Source organism: Haliotis cracherodii, unplaced genomic scaffold, assembly GCF_022045235.1.
Source record: "Haliotis cracherodii isolate W230 unplaced genomic scaffold, xgHalCrac1.p SCAF_36, whole genome shotgun sequence".
In the NCBI taxonomy this organism is placed as follows: Eukaryota; Metazoa; Mollusca; class Gastropoda; order Lepetellida; family Haliotidae; genus Haliotis; species Haliotis cracherodii.
In genome coordinates, this window is record NW_027266293.1 from 816,960 (window position 1) to 834,514 (window position 17,555).

Consider the following 17,555-nt stretch of genomic DNA (forward strand, 5'->3'; position numbering starts at 1 on the left):
CGAGAGTATCTCAAGTTGTATTTTAACAGTGCAGCTGGATCTGTACCTTGGCAGGAACGCATGATTTGAACATTTATGTGACACTTGGTATGGAGTTAATCATACTTAACTGATAAATTTTAAATTGGTAGCATTTTGTACATTTGGAAACGGTTGTTATTGTCTTTATTTATTATTTATTTTCTCTGAGTTACCAACATATTAATTCATTTGTTGTTTTTAATGTTATTAAACAAATTATTTAAACAAATGTGTTGAGAATGCTTAAATTAATTTTATAACAAATGAAACATACTCTTAGAATAAGTGAAGTGAAACATGCTTTAATAAACTTTATTTAATCAGAAAAAGCATAGCAAGCATTGCTATGAACACTCTAATGAAAGTTTACAATAAATTGAATACTGAAATGAAATAAAGAGAAAATAGAGATATTTGAAGTTCAAATATAACGCTAATTAAATGTAAAACAACACCAATTATTGAAGCATTAATACACATCCGTAGGAACAGTCAACACAATATGTTTCCAGAATGTATATATAATAACATCAGTCGTTAAGCTTTTTTAAAGCAGGCAATATAAATATATTACATACTGTAAAACACGTGGCTTTCTGAAGGCAGAGGAGACGCAGAAAGGAGGCACAGGGATCGCCGAGGACGTACAAGTGTCGTTATGGTCGGCGAATAAAGGCAGAGAGGTCGCAAAGAGGTCGCAGAGAGAACGCAGAGAGAAGGCACAAGGTAAACAGGATTACATCACAGATTTATATGAAGACCATTCAGCGACCTCTGTGCGTTCTCTCTGCGACCATGGCGATCCGTCTCCCTCCTTTCTGCGTTCCCTCTGCCTCCGTTCTGCCTCCCTTGAGCGACTTATATCGACGGCGATCTCACTGCGACTGTTTGAAGCAGGTTCAAAACTTTTCAGCGACAGTGGCGCTCTTGGTGATGGCTGAGCGTTCCCTCTGCCAACCTTGTGCGCTCTACGCGACCGTTCTGCGACCCCTCTGCCTTCAACGCCGACCTGGCAAAACTTAGAACGGTCGAAGAAAGGTCGCCGTCCGGTGTAATGGGGGTATTACGAAACAAAAATGTTTCGAGAAGAGATCCTTTTTTAAAAGCTCAGATGAAGATGTTGAGACGATCTGTTAACCAACATATTTCCCAGGGTGAAATTCGAAAGAAAAGCCACAGGGTGATATTTTTAAGCATTTATATTCAAACTTGAAACGAACTTCAAACAATGCAAATACAATACCATGATCTTGGATTAAGGGCTCAGTAGGTGAAAAAATGTTCTGTATCCGATGAAGAATACACTTAAGTCAATGTTATATAAGAAATAATGCACTTCAGTTTTAAACTCCAAAAGGAAATCAGCCCATGTTCTCACAATCATTGGGTCAACTACCTCAAACTGATAACATTCTCATACTTCCTCCCTTACACATAGGGGGGATACGGGTGTTCCAGTCGTGTAAGGCGCCGCGATTCGCTGTGCAGAATTGCGTCCCTTGGGCACGCCAGAAACCTATGATGTGGGTTCGAATCCCGGTTCGCCCCGATTATGTTTCTAGGTTTGTCAGCACCATACCCGTGCTCGTGGTTTTCACCGTAGTGGTAAACGTCTGAGATTTGTATCACTTCGAGCTTTCCTCCCACATTAAGCTGACACGCCGCGATTTAAATAGAATACTGTTAAAAGCCATCTCACTCACTCACACTCACATTACACATAATCATGAGTCACTTAACGGAAACTTATATCTACTTTAGATTATAAATAGTGATGATACCAATGTCCCATTCTGAATGTTGCACTGAGGCCCTGAACGTTGTAGCCTTGATCAAACAGCATTTTAGCAAGAGTCGTATAAGAAACTGCATATGTCAGATGGACGATACAAAATTAACATGAGAGAGGAAGAGAGAAAGTGGGATTCTTTATTTCCTCCAGATTAACACAACAAAAACGTCACAACATATTTACAATTACACACAGTTTTTCCAATTCAGATACCTAAACGAAGACAGATATTCACTAAAAGATGTTGGTGGTGAAAAAAAACCATGAACATATTTCGACACATTACTTGGTTGGTTTGCTTCCAATAGCATTATATTGCAATAATCTGTTGTCTAAAATTCAATTTTGTTTCACATTTGTGAAATTTACGCAGGGAGAAACTGTTCAACACATATTTAAGAACAGTTTAAAGAAGCAAAGAAACACTCTAGCAAAAATGCAAAAGTGATAATTACTTCTATGCACAAAGCGTTTATGTAACAAATGCACAGACATGTACTAATCATATCTTTCTGTAGAGACTGCTGTGGGTTAATTTCTGGACATTGTCAGTTTCAGCAAACGACTGAGGCACTCATAAACGATTGAAACCTGCAATCGCCGAGTTGCACCGTAAGTATGATATATTGTAAACAAACTTCAAAATAGAATTTTGAGAGGATTCGAACGTGACAGATTCTAAAGTCTGGCTGGCAAGGCGAGGGCGATTTCAGGCCTTTCACGGGCGCCCTTTATGACTCACTCACTCTATAGTGCAGACGGGATACCTATAAAAATCACCGAATTCCTGCCAATCTCCCCTTTATCGGTGCACGTATTGAAAGTCGACATTGAAAGGTGAATAAGTTCTGGACATTCGAGTGCACTGATTATTTTTTATGAAACCTGATTCTTGTTGCTTCTGCTACTTAATCCATCATATGACCTTTTGTAATTTTAAACTTACGATAATCTAATTATTTAATTATTCATTGGTTTTGTGTGGTCTCTAGCTGATTTCACACTTCAGTTTTGTACGAACCGAATTTTTTTATAAAAATATATGAGCCGACAGTCATGTGTACCAGCGGATATTTCTTATATTTGACGCCATATTTGACGCCATTAATCCTCTTAATGGCTACTTACCTGCAATATGTACAGCGTGTGACACCACCCACAATTACCCCAAATTGTTGCTAAAACAGCCAGTGGTGCAATCTTATTACGTTATATTTCTCTCTAAATATACATGTTTGTTCGTTTGTTTGCACTCAGCAATTGTCCAGCTATATGGCGGCTAGATATACATGTATACCACTTTGTGTACAATACAGTCTGTGTGCATGTTCGGAGGGCAAATAACTAGAAATTTCACCAATAACGTGTTCCCCATTCAGAAACTAAGGATTTAATCACAATAACGAAGTTGGTACGAAACCCATCCATTTTCGGACGTCACAGTGAATGATGACATGTCTCTATTGTAGAGGGCGCAGATAGCCTGGTGTTTCTGGTAGCTGTACATGTGACAGTTCCCGTGTGCCTGACACTGCGTGGCACAGTGTACCCCACTCCAGGCCTTGCACTCGTACAGGAGCCCGTCGGAGTATCTCCCACTCAGGCTCGCTACACCATAATGGGACTCATAGCCTTCACCTGCAAAGACAAATGTATCTCATTGTGCGAGGTTAAGATAGCTAGATATTGCAAGACACTGCCATTGAACATGCTAATTATTCCCCTCAAGTTGTTTTTCTTTTCACTGGAATTTCCCAATATATCCAGTTTCCAAAGTCTTTATTAGAAATTGGATCACAGCTAAAAGCTCTCGTAATTGTCATTTGAGATAAGTGCAATGCAATTATGCATTACCCATGTGGTTAGAATTAACAGAGTTCATAAAAATCTACTTATATGCTCTATTGCAAATATCACTTCACCATTGTTTGGTTACGCCACCTGGACGGCATCATTGACGTCACACTAGAAAAGACGCCATAGCTCAAGATTGTTGACGTCTTTCTACAATTGTGGTTTTGTGAGACAGCGCTCGTGATCAGTGAACATTTCTGAAGGGGAGTTTAAAAGGATTAAGAAATAATGGGTAATAAAGAAAGTATAACAGTTGACGTAAATCATATTGATATTAAGAAACTCGTTTAAGAATTCTGCACCCGGTTGGTAAAATCCCTATGGCACACATTCTCGCAGAATAGTCTCTTTATCCCGTCACGAATTACAACCAATATAGTCAATACTACAGTGTTACCGAGGTGGTTGTACCTCGAAATTTACATAGGAATTAGCCCTGCGTTTAGGGACAGGTAAAAGTACAAAAGCGTGGGGTAAGCAAGCACCAGGTGTTGAGATCTGATCCCGCTAGTGATCAGGTTGTTATTTCGCCATATACACCAAAACCCCAAGTGTCAAAAAGATGTCATCCTGGGCAAGTGGCTTTGTTCAACCGAGCCTCTGTTCACCCAACAGGGAACGAGTATCCGATATGTGAGGTGGATGAAGAAACCCACCAGGACTATAGGCACATCCGGGTAGTTGAGAATGATACCTGCTATGCATACGTAGCCACTGATCGGGAAATAAATAAAACCCTATTTGAGCAGAGATGTCTGTATAAGCGCAGTATATACATGTACACTATGATAATACAATGTGAATTATTTACGGGTCACGAGTACTTGTCTGCGCTGTAAGACTCGAGTGTAAATTTATATTCCAATAAAGTACTGGCACTCATTCTACATCTACTTCAACATGGACAACCAATTCAAAACCCGAATCACACTTTTCTGATTGCTGTTTCATTACGATCTGTGCACACCAGTAGAATGATCAGGAAAATACACTCCCGCCCCAAAATATGGGAAATAATGCAATCACAGTGAACGTGTACTGACGATAAATTTCTTGTAAATTATTTTCGGGCGTGTAGATCCATTTCTGGCGATGCATGAACGACATGTACATCTTGATGGCATCAGAGTGTGTATTTTTTGTTGTTGTTGTTTAACGCCGCACTCAGCAATACTCCAGCTATATGACGGCAGTCTGTAAATAATAGAGTCTGGACCAGACAATTCAGTGGCTGACATCATGGGCAGCGATCTACGCAACTGAGGTAAGATGACATGCATCAACCAAGCCAGCGAGCCTGACCACCCGATCCCGTTAGTCGCCTTTTACGGCAAGCATGGGTTGCTGAAGACCTATTCTACCTCGGTAGGTTTGCCCGTGGTATTGGCCGTTATTCCTCTTGTAGAGAAACCCCTACACGTGTACTTAGCTCTTTGCATTAGTGACTGCGAGTTTCCTATAGTTGCACACACTTTGGTTTCTATGTGCACGTGCACAATGTCCAGTACATGCGTGATGTGAAATTTCATTTCTCACATCTACGCTTTTCAATATATTCTATGAGATAATAGCATGTTGGTAAATACATGAAGCTGATTCTATTGATCAGCCATTATGCGTGAAATAATGACGTCCCCAATTACTTGCTACCATAAGTCCCGAGGTGGATATTCTTGTTTTATTACACAGGATCTGTTCACAGCAGAACAAAGTGGATCAATTTTGCATATTGGCAAGAAAACGTTCAGAACACAGGGTGATATGTGTAAATAAATGCAGTTTACTTAGTCATAAGGTGATGACGTACGGTGAATTGAAATTCGCCAGTAATAAAAAGGTGCCTACAGGTATTTCTAAAGTAATGTGTGAGACACTATGTGTCAATAAGATGTCACATTCAACTGTGTCGTCTGATGCTGAATTGCTTATTTGTTTCAGTGCTTTAGAAGCACTGAGGGATCCGCCTTTCAATATCCCCCTCAATGTTTGTATGTATGTATGCTTGTGTGTGTGTGTGTGTGTTTTGGCAGGGTGTGGTGTGTGTGTGTTGGGATGGGTGATGCTTACAATAGCACTTACATACCCAGAATGTACTCGACCGTGTAATAATATGATGAAACCCTGAACTCTTCAATGGGTCTGTTGATTGGTTCATCAAACACCAGCTGCAAGCCAGCAATTCGACCTTCACCAAACTCCAGACGACCTTCACCCCATCGGAACCAGAACCACCTGAAAACATCAATTGTAACACAACAACAAAAGAATACGGAATTGAGACAAGTTTGTTTTTAGATGTTTCGAAAACCACTTCCTAAAGCGCCGAGTATCAAATGAAGTTTAAAACTCCTTTATATTTCACACTTTGGTAACGTTCAAACGAAACGAAATTGTTTCCCATTTGTTCCTATAGTGTGCCTGGTCCATTCGTAAGTGGCAGTTACGTTTGCCTTCAAAGATAAGGTTTGGTTTAGTTTGTTTGTTGTTTAACGCCGCACTCAGCAATATTCCAGCTTTATGACGGTGGTCTGTAAATAATCGAGTCTGGACCAGACAATCCAGTGATTGACATCATGAGCATCGAAGCACGCAATTGGGATCTATTTCATGCATAAACGAAGTCGGCGAGCCTGACCACCCGATCCCGTTAGTCGCCTTTTACGACAAGCATAGTCGCCTTTTACGGCAAGCATGGGTTGCTGAAGACCTATTCTACCCCGGAATCTTCACGGGTAATAAAAGATTAGGAACAACAAGAAAATACGACATTAAAGTTGGTTCTGCCTTACTTACTTCCTACTTCAACAAGTAACGTCACCAGTAAAGGCCTAAATCGTCACTGATGGATAGTGATTCATAAACACTTGCGTAAAATATAATCGGAATCGTACAATGGATTTCTTATATTTAGAATAAGATGGTTCTATGGCTTGTGTTTACCTACATGTACAGTACGATTTACTGGACTCTTTGAAATCATTAACCATAAGTGTACATAAGACATTTTAGAACACTTGTGACGCAGATGAGTTTGAGAGTCACACTGAATGACGACTGCTTGAGATAATGTGCATTTGTTTGTGCGTGATAAAGTAAATACTTTATTTAAACAGTTTGGTTCTTATGTGTATCAACTGTATTTCATGAGTATTTTGGGGAACTGGGTTCTTCCAAGACAATACAATTCAACAAAGTATGTATAATGTAATCCTAAGTATTGAACATGTCCACGTACCCACAATTCGCTATTATGTGCACGGTGCTCCAGAAAACACATGGCTAAAGTGTGGTGATGAAATGATCTACAGATAACGTATATGTAAATTGTCCAGTTGCACAAACAAACACGCAGATAAATGTACTATGTTGCAAAACGAACAATTTTTAAACTTATCCTATCTCACACATGCATTCTTCTTTCTTCTTTCGATTCTGAGTGGAAACGTGTCTGAAATAAAGGTTTCCAGCTTCTATAAAGTCATTCAACCCTGTCGTACCTCACATCGCCACGGTCACCTCCCAGATCTGGATCATGCACGCTATGCATGCTTGTTGTCCCTCTTGCACTGATCAAGTGTCTATCCCAGTCAACTCATTCTCTTTCAAATCGCCACGTAGTGGTGACGTGTTGTTATTACAGGAATACATTTTGGTGTTTTTTCCCCTTGCAAGATAGCTTCATATTTTTGTTGTCTTCTTGCCTTCAAATTTACCTTAATCCCTGTTTGGGATAGTTATTCTTCATAATGGACGAGCAGTCCACACTGAGATCTGTCTGCACTTTGTGCTGACGTATTTTCTCTCCGTCTGACCCTCATTCTCAGTGTTTGGATTGTCGAGGATTATGCAGCTTTTTAGAGCGTTGCGAACTCTGCTCATCTATCAGATGAATCCTTCCAACAGTACCTGCATAAATGTCGGCGTCGGGTGTCAGATTGTATCTCTAAGACTGCAGAAAAATCCACGAAAACCAAGAAAACATCGGCCAAGAAAGCTAGATCGGGCCGATCACCCTCATCGGCGGGCCAGGATACTAGGGATCCCACTTGTCCCATGATCTCGTTAGACGATGAGGGAGTCTCTGACTCTTTTCTCACAGACGACATGTCTAAAGTCTCCACGAATCCGCCTTCAAAGCCGAACCTTACGTCCATTACCCGAGACTTGGACATTCGACGAGTCCACTCGTTAGACACGAGTGTGGATGACCGGCTTACGTCAGCCAACGTATCGAGCCGGACCGAGGTTCGTACTTTCGTCTCGTCGTGTTCTATGACTCACATCGCTCCTATCATACATTCGGAGGGTACACATAGTACTGGTATCGCTGTCAACTCTACAAGTTCGGTCCATCGTTCGAAATCTCCCATTCGACGATCTTCTCAAGACCAAGAGTGGTATGACGACTTATCGGATCAAGGCTCCCGAACCTCCCATCCCCGAGAGTATTCACAAGACAATAGAAATTCGTCCCGTGAGCGACTAGCATCGACAGTCAGTGCACTTTATTCCATGCAGTCATCAGGGGATCGGCATTCAGACCGGGACCAATGGACTTCTCACTCTCGACACCGAGATGATTCACCGGACCACCCACCACGTAATTCCGAACACCAAACCTCCGAACCTCGAACCTACGAACATAGGGCCTCCGAACCTCGAACCTTGAACCCTGAACCTTGAACCTCCGAACATCATCGAACCTCCAAACATCGCCGTACTCGAAACATACATCTTCGGACAAAAAAAACAAAACAGAACCTCGTCGAACCACTGAGGTTCAACGAACATAATCTGACTGAACCTCGAAGGACATACGGTCTCCTAAGTATCGACACACTCCAAAGGAGGTTCAACAGGACACGAGAGATCATAAAACCTCCAAGGATCGGAGACATTCGAGAGATTCCCCTCAGATGCATCGTTCACTTACAGATCGTTACTCGTCTTATGAAAAGGCGAGCAGATTATCACTCATCCACTTATTTTGTCTCACACTGAGACTATTCAGACCCATTACGTCTAGGCTCGGAGGATGAACGCTACAATGAGTCTATTAGTCATCCATCCTACATGTCTCGATCTCTCCTTCACTCATCCATCCGGATTTTCGACCAAGAGAGTACCCTCACATTTTTATATTTACATCAACGTGATTACCCTTGGAACCCTACTTCATATAGTGCGTACGTAAATGAGTTGGAACGATACCCACACTACAGGGATCCCCAACCTCCAAGGCATGGGTATCCTCTTGATCCCACTTTTCTGGATTACAGACCTTCTCAGTCAAGCCATTTTTCCTCTTCTCGTCATAAGGATTCTCCTTGGCGAATAGAGATAGACCACTCCTATCAGGTACCGTTAGTAGATGCCCTTCACCTAAAGATAGGCAGAGTTCTACTTCACCTACTCATAGTACCTGCTCCCCATCACCACCTCCGGTTCGATGCCCCCCTGTTTTGTGTGTATCAGAGACTCCTGATACATCACAAGCTCCACCTCAAGCTATCCCTATATCATGGATCCCTCGCGAGTTTCCTGCCATTCCAGCAGAACAGATTCGTCCTCTGTTACAGGCTGTAACTGCAGCATGTCTTCCACAACAGGCACCTGCTGTACCAACTACGGTACCTCAATCTGCATCGACAGCCACTACATCCCTTTCAGTGGACCAACCACCAGAATCAGAGTCATCAGACCACTATAGCTCCCTAGCTTCGTCATCTGGGAGCAACATTAGCTCCTATGTCCGTACTCTGCTTCTTCAGTGGATGATAGGGACCTCGTTCACCTCGACACCACTGTTGTTTTATCAGCAATTTAAGCACTCTCATCGGCTTTAGCTCATGCATCTTCCTCGGAAGAATGCTGTATTCGAGGTACTGTGACCCTCATCCAGGATAAAACGACAGCTATACTAGGGCTCTTTGCTCAACATGAGGGATCTATCCCTACTCTTATTAGACGTGGGGTGTTACAGCATTGCTCATGGGATGATCAATTTTTTTAGAACAGGCTGTACCAGCTGCCATGGTCAACATGCTCCCTTTTCGCTGGGCGCATACAGGAGGTCACCCATGAAGTCCAAAGAGACACTTCCCTGCATGTCACTCTTGACTTACTTAGTCTCCAGAAAAATCAACTGGAAGAGCAACGGAAAGTCCGAAGGCGACCAACCTTTACTCCCTCTCAACAAGACCTTAGAGAGGTTTTAAGTAATAGGTCTACTTCTTTTAGTGGCCGTGGCCTAGGATGCCAGCATCAGCAAGGTAGGAAATCAGGTGGACGCACCGTCTCCTTTTCAGGCACTAAAGGAAACACCAACCCCAAATGACTCACTACAGAAGAACGACTGGGACTTTCCGACTTCAGCCATTCAAATTTTTTGTCTCCTGTAGGCGGAAGACTAGGCACGTTCGCTTTAAACTGGACCATCCTAGACGACCCATATGTGTCTCGTCTCCTACAAACAGGTTAACCTCTACCTCATGCCACGACACTTCCGACGACGTGCAAACCGTCTCAACATCTGTTCCCGGCCAACAGCTTGCAGTTCTCATAGACGCCATAAGAATGTTACTTGTAAAGAATGCAATAGAATGTCTGTGTACTTGGCCAATGACACCAGGGTTCTATTCTCCATTTTGTCTGGTTCCGAGGAAGGACAGTTCTCAACTACATCTCATCTTCAACATGAAAAACCTTCAACAAACTATGACATCAATTGCCCCACTACGAACGATTATTCATCCCGCGACTTCAGGATCTGCCTAGCTCTACAAGACGCGTACTTACACGACCCTATCATGCCAGGGCACCGCAATTTTCGAATTGTGTTCTTAGGCCAACACTTTCAATGGCAAGTGCTCCCATTTGGAATTTCCTCGGCCCCGTGGCTATTTACTCGCCTCACAAGACCTACCGTCAATTTACTACACACTCGAGGCATCGTCTTCGAAACCTACATCGACGACTGTATTCAAGCCAACAAGGATTTGAACACTCTACTTCGTCACTGCGATTTCTCTCAACGCCTGCTTCACCAACTAGGTTGGATCATCAACACAAAAAAGTCCGAAACACAACGTCTCCAGCTCATCAGAGCCCTCTTCGACAGTTTGTATCATCAATCTCAGACCCACTAGACTGGGACCACGATGCGTTAGCAATCTACATGCTTACACTTTTCCCCCAACCGGCATTCTACATCGGGTTCTACAGAAGATAACAACGACCAATCGCCTCACTTTACTTTTGGTTGTGCCCTACTGGCCAACACGCAGGATTGCAGACAGGAAATTTTACCATCTACCTCTAAGGGACGATCTTCTGCATCAACCACACTCTCAGCTCTGTCATCCATCGCCAACAACTCTCAATCTATGCGTTTGGCACATTTACAGAAATCATTGATAGCTAAGTGTTATTCTGAACGAGTGGCCAAGAACATTGTAGGGGCTCACGAAAGCACTATATGGCCATAAATGGAAGGCATTTGAATTGTATTGTCATTCACATGAAATTTCCACACCTGCCACGGCATCCCCGCAACAAATTGCTGAATACCTTCACTACATTCGATCATCTCGTAAACTAAAATGTTCTGTCATCGCAACTACAACGGGCACTAAGATTTCTACAATCACCGGATTACAATTATTGGTCAGATTGTACAAGTTTGCGGACCAAACATCACGTTTTCGACACACAACTTAGGATCTAAACATCATACTTCGCCATCTCACTTCAGCCGAGTACGAACCTCTCACCGAGAAAGATTTCAAACACATTTCTTTGAAGACAGTTTTTCTCCTGGCCCTTGCAACGGCGGCTCGAGTGATTGAAATTCACGCTTTAGACGTCAATCAGAGTGCGTTTCGAACAAACCACACATGGGAAAGTATTTACGATAGAATTTCATCGCCAATAATCAACTTGCTGATCAACCCGATCGACTATTCAGCATCCCACCGTTGATCGCCATCTTAAACCCTGACGAAGACATATCATTGTGTCTGGTACGTGCTCGTTGGATCTACCTGGAAGCGGCGAAACCACATCGTTGATTACGTAAGAGGTTATTCATCCCGCTCAATGTGGCAGCTACAACAGAAGTATCCCGTACTGCAATCTCTTTTTGGATACGCTCAGTGATCCTTCAAGCCTACACCTTTGCCTGCCTGCTACAGTCGCATCAAATCCTTACGAAACCCGTGCTGTCGCTTCCATTAGTAATTGCTCCTTGCCCGCAATTATGGAGGGATGTTTTTGGAAATCCGATACAGTGTTCGCATCCCATTACCTCCGAGACATCTCAGTGACGGACGTTCAAGGCCTTCACCAGTTTGGACCCTTGGTACTCGCGCAACAGATCTATACCACTGTTTAGTTCCAGCTTCCTCGTACATATCCTACGGTTGTGATCTATAGTCAAGGGTGTTGCGCACCACCATCCAACCGTGGGATAAAATGCATAGTGTGAGATAGGATAAGTTTTAAAATTTGAAAATGTTATTGTAAATTGTATATTTAAATACTTATCCTATCTCACACGTTATATGCCCACCCTTCCATCCCCGCATGGCAATTCCTTGGTCTATATGCCTTGAAATGAGTTGAGTGGGATAGACACGTGATCAGTGCAATGATAGGATACGTATATAAATATACAATTTAAAAATACAATTTTCAACATTTCCTAAACGTTTTTTTTTTAATTAAAAAATTAACATCGCAGCAAAATGTAATACAGTATCCGTTTTCCAGATCTCTTCCGGATACCTCCCTATAGTTACCCAAAACGAATCCGGGTTTACAGTGACAGATACCCTGCGATACGTTGTATCTGACATTCGACACCTCAGTGGAAATCATGCCTACTGGAATTCGGGTATCTGGCACTGGATACCTCACCGGATACCTCAGTCGGGGTGTCCAAGGATCCGGCACTGGATACCCTACTGGATACCTCATTCTGAGTATCCAAGCACAGCAAATAAAGTGTAGGCTAAAATTAAAATGTCACAATTTGTGTGTGTGTGTGTGGGGGGGGGGGGGGGGGGGGGGGGGGTGCATTTTGTACAATTAAGTGTTAAACCCACAAAAAATATTTGAAACTGGAGGTATCTGGATGCATATGTCCTTCATGTCTTGTTTCTAGTAAATAATGCTAGCCTGGGCATATCAGATAGCTGTAGTAATAAGCTGTGTTATTTTAGTTGTAAATATACTCTTGAAGCTGAAATCTCTGGGCATGTACTTTTGGAGAAAATATATTTCAATTTCATGTGTATTTCTTTGTAGATGTTCAGCCTCTAAAATGAACAACTATCAGTCCAGGTATGATGATATGCTTAAATATCCTCTTCATATTCCCAGATTGTTCTAGCATAGTCGTTGAAGCGTTTGATTCGCCACATTGGTACAAGGTGTGAAGCCCATTGCTTGGTGTCACCCATCATAATATTGTTGGAATATTGCTACTCACTCGGACAAAAAAATGAAAGTCATTGGGCTCACTTGGGCCTTTGTTCCTGGTAAGATTAAATAATTAATATTTGGAACGGTATCAGTACTTGTTACATCTAGACAGACGAATTTTATCGAAGTTCGAAACAGAATAAATCTGCCCAAAATAGTTCCATAAGTGGGTGAATGAGTTGGGTTTAACGTTGCTTTTTACAGTATTCCAGTTATATGATGGCGTGTCAGCTTAATGTGGGAGGAAAGCCCGAAGTGATGCAGGTCTCAGACGTTTACCACTTCGGTGAAACCCACGAGCACGGGTATGGTGCCGACAAACCTAGAAACATAATCGGGGCGAACCGGGATTCGAACCCACATCATAGGTTTCTGGCGTGCCCAGGGGAAGCAACTCTGCATAGCGAATCGCGGCGCCTTAGACGACCGGGCCACCCGTGCCCACCATAGGTGCATAAGGCTAATGGCATCCACAGAAAACACATAATCGAGTACCGGTACATAAAAATATCATTGTAAGTTTTTTACTGTCAGGGAAGTAAAAGCTTTGTTCAGTGAACTGTATTAATTGTGGGAAAACATTCAGGGCATGAGTATATTTTATATAAGTTCACCACCTATGCCATGGCTGATTTAACTTATATTTCTTTGTCGCTTTTTGTTTCAACAAAATCAGTAAATGCACTATCGTGTTCCTGGTCTATCACTTGATCTTTGGGTTTATCTAAAGGTTGCCGTCGCATAACAAGAATGTGTCTGGGCGACTTCAGCCAACAAACTCTTACATTTATCAATATCGATTCTGAAATATACACATGTATTCCTAAGAATAGAAAGTAACCCTTGATTAATGATACTCAGATAGGTACATATTTACACAGCTCAACTTAGTCAAGTATTTGTAACATAATTACGTCTTGATAATAAATACAATTTGGACTTATGCCGGCATCTTACCTGAATTCATCGCAGTGTATGCCTCGCGGGTTTGAGTAGAATTTCTGAGTGCCGTAACATTCACTACACTGTCTGAACCCGGTCTCACCCCTCTCCCAGGTACCAATCTCATAGGAGTTGGTGGGTGTGCCGTCCCCAAACCACACGTGTACCTGGTCACAGGCCTTGATCTGTAGTGGCATCGTCGTGCAAGACCTGATGTCGACGCCGTACAGGGATGTGTTGATGAACACCCAGTCTCCAGGTGACGTTATCCGCAGGGAAGCTAAACACATATGAAGATATATTAGTCAGTAAGACCTATACTAAGTGAACTATCTCGTTCCGAACACCATACCGCCTTTCGAAATTTATATTATGTATTGATACAAACTGCACAATTCCTTAACAATCCAAAATCAGCCCAAAGCAAGTGTTTGACAACCATCGCACACAAACACAAACCATATTTTGAAATATTTGCAAACACTGCATGCTCTGTCTACTCTTATAATGAGAACGTTGTCCTTCAATGTCATATGTTTACCTTTGGTGTTATGTAAGGTAAGACTGACCAAGAGTAGACACACAATCACTTTGGACGTCATAACAGGAGGCCAACCGAGTTTGTGTGCTTCGCTGCAGAAGACCACAGAAATGTGAACAATCCTAACTGGACGTCAATGTTACAGATCAATACGCATTAAGTTATATATTTTTCAGCAAGCACACATTACTTCAGTTTGTGCCATAAATCAATAAGTGTAAACTGTAAACTATATCTTAAGATTGCTTATAGTAAATAACTGTCAGACAGTTGGATCAGTACATAACAAATCAAGTATTGTGGCTGTAAATTCATATTCAAACAAGGTAGTTTTACTTGTCCTCTGTAACACGAAGCCTTGCAAACATAGCATCCCATCAGCCGTCATATAGCAGGAATGTTGCTGAAATCGAAATAAATCAGAGCATCTCAGTGATGAGAGTACCTGGAACCTGACACACAAATGATCAATAATACTTTTACAAAGCCAGATGACATTTCAGCAGTAGAGAGCAAAGTCAACAAAGCTCATCAAGTCAATACACACATATGATTGTGTTGATTTCATTGTACAGATGTATGCATCTGCGGTCGTAACGCGTAAACACGTTTCTTTTGAGAGCTGGATATTTCAGCATGTAAGCTTCATCTGTAAACCCACGCAGCCATGAGTTCATTAATCAATGAAAAACAAAAAGTAGGCCTTTTTTTCCTTCCTTAATGATGGGCCGCTATTTTGTCATCGGTTGTCTGAGGTTTTACAGTTGGATCACTCTTTCCGGATTGCTAAGAGGGTATGTAAGTCCCACATCATTCGAAGTGTATATATGCATGCCAGAATTTTAATACGTAGAAATTTTGTCATTTTAATATTCGGCTTCACTGGTAAAATATCGCCAGTGACTGAAGGGATGATATAAATCCAGCCAGTGTCCATGCAGGAAGCAAAGGGACTGTAAGTCCCCATGGTCCTTGGTATGGTGATCTCCCTTTAGTTAATGACGAAGTCTAGCCCATTTCTATATTGTGTTGTTCACTTATACTTATGACTTTTATATATTCTCAACTAGTTTTAACTTAGTTTTTATTGATGTCATTTTGAAAACTCTTAAGCATGCCTTAGGCCGAAAGATCCATAGTTAAGTGCACGCATCAGGTGGTCGCTAAGTGGTCGAACCGGTATCACTCCTGCCCGACACTTGGAGTGTGATTTTGTTCCAACGGAAATAAGACTTATGAATGACAAACATGGTTTTGATGTAGTGAGTGAGTGAGTATGGTTTTACGCCGCTTTTAGCAATATTCCAGCAATATCACGGCGGGGGACACCAGAAATGGGCTTCACACATTGTACCCATGTCGGGAATCGAACCCGGGTCTTCGGCGTGACGAGCGAACGCTTTAACCACTAGGCTACCCGACCGCCCCTGGTTTTGATGTAACTGAGCATGAAATGCATTATAACACGTGAAGTGACATTTTCCAATGGGTCGCAATGTCGCCTTGTCGTATTGTCGCGCTTTAAATACTTGTACTATTTTATATTTTACCAAAGAGCAACAACGTGACAAAATGACATCTCTCAAGGTCAAAACATGTTGCGTTGTCGCATTGTCGCCCATCTAAATATAAACAGAGCCTTTCAATTGCGCGACAACGTGACAGTGTGACAATCTTAAATATTGCTAACGTCTTGTTGTCGCATTGTGGCCCTTTTCGATAAATGGTGCGCATGCCTAGTTGGTATAAGTACGCATAAGTAGAAATGGTTATACTACGTTTCAAACTTCAGTGGTCTTTTGTTAGCTGCAATGGTTCTAAAACCAAACTACCCAAGGCTATGTTGGTTGCTTTTCTCAAAATTAAAACAAATCTGTCATCGGTGCTACAGAAATTATTTCATATATCGTTGTTGTCGGTGTCGTTTTTTTAATAGAATTTTATAAAAATTTACTGTCGATTTTCACCGCTATTTTGCCTTTTACACCTTATGGAATCTGTTTCGTCGCATTATCGTGACGGGTTATTATCTGGAGTTGACGTTTTATATTTACTCAAATTGTTTACCAGTATACAAGTCCTCTACCGAATAGCATTACATGCCAAGGCTAAATAAACCAGTGATTGGTATTATAATCGAGCCCCCACGCCTTCGTGGTACGATGACAAGGCAATGAGTCATATCGCATCGTTGTATTGCATCGTTACGTATAGTGAAATCTTTTATGGCTGTATATTAGTTTTAAATAATATTCTGTGATATTCTAGTTAATTTACTGTCCTTCGTTGACAGGCTTTTATAGTTTAAATGTATATATTATGTATAACTTTTTGTTAGTCACGATATGGCTGAAATACTGCCGATGTGACTATAAATTTTGGCTCATTCACTCCAGGGAGCTAACTCTAACCAGGAATAATTCACTCACGTTTAACCTCGAGGTTTAAAAGAGGATTTATTTTACACATTAAGCATTTCCCTAAATGATATAATTACATGGATGCAGATCATAATGAACTCCGCATGACATCACACATCCATTTCAGAAACACATTCCTTGTGGGTAAGGGGCCGTCGGGTAGCCTAGTGGTTAAAGCGTTAGCTCGTCATGCCGAAGACCCGGGTTCGATTCCCGTTGCTCAGGCAGGGATAATTTGTAAATAAGAAAAGAAAGGACTTTATTTTAATAATTGAATCATTAAAAATGTGACAATAAATGCTAGTGTCCCCACTGTTTGTGCAGTTGGCTCCAGTATATCCTGCCCCACTGGTGGCAATCGTCACAAACACATGCAAGGACAAGTCAATTGTTCACCTGGAAAAAAAACACAGGAAGATATGGTACAAGTCAAAATATGGAATTGCATCTGACATCATTTTTGTCACTGATGCATCCGCCACATGTCTACCATAAAACATTT

At 41.8% G+C, this 17,555-nt stretch overlaps 1 protein-coding gene across 1 annotated transcript; it reads right to left on the bottom strand.

Moving 5' to 3' along the window:
• Positions 1-3,203: 3,203 nt before the first annotated feature.
• LOC139477843 (uncharacterized) lies at positions 3,204-14,694 on the bottom strand. The gene is made up of 4 exons (XM_071260272.1): positions 14,634-14,694; positions 14,108-14,372; positions 5,751-5,899; positions 3,204-3,451 (listed from the first exon to the last, which is right to left on the bottom strand). Exons 1-4 carry the CDS (start codon positions 14,692-14,694, stop codon positions 3,204-3,206), a joined length of 723 nt encoding a protein of 240 aa, XP_071116373.1.
• Between the last annotated feature and the right edge of the window lie 2,861 nt (positions 14,695-17,555).

Coding starts and splice junctions, on each gene's coding strand:
- LOC139477843 (XM_071260272.1), bottom strand. CDS start 14,694: ATGACGTCCAAAGTGATTGTGTGTCTACTCTTGGTCAGTCTTACCTTA. Junction 5,900..14,107: donor ATACACTGCGATGAATTCAG/GTAAGATGCCGG, acceptor TGATGTTTTCAG/GTGGTTCTGGTTCCGATGGG. Junction 3,452..5,750: donor CACGGTCGAGTACATTCTGG/GTATGTAAGTGC, acceptor TTGTCTTTGCAG/GTGAAGGCTATGAGTCCCAT.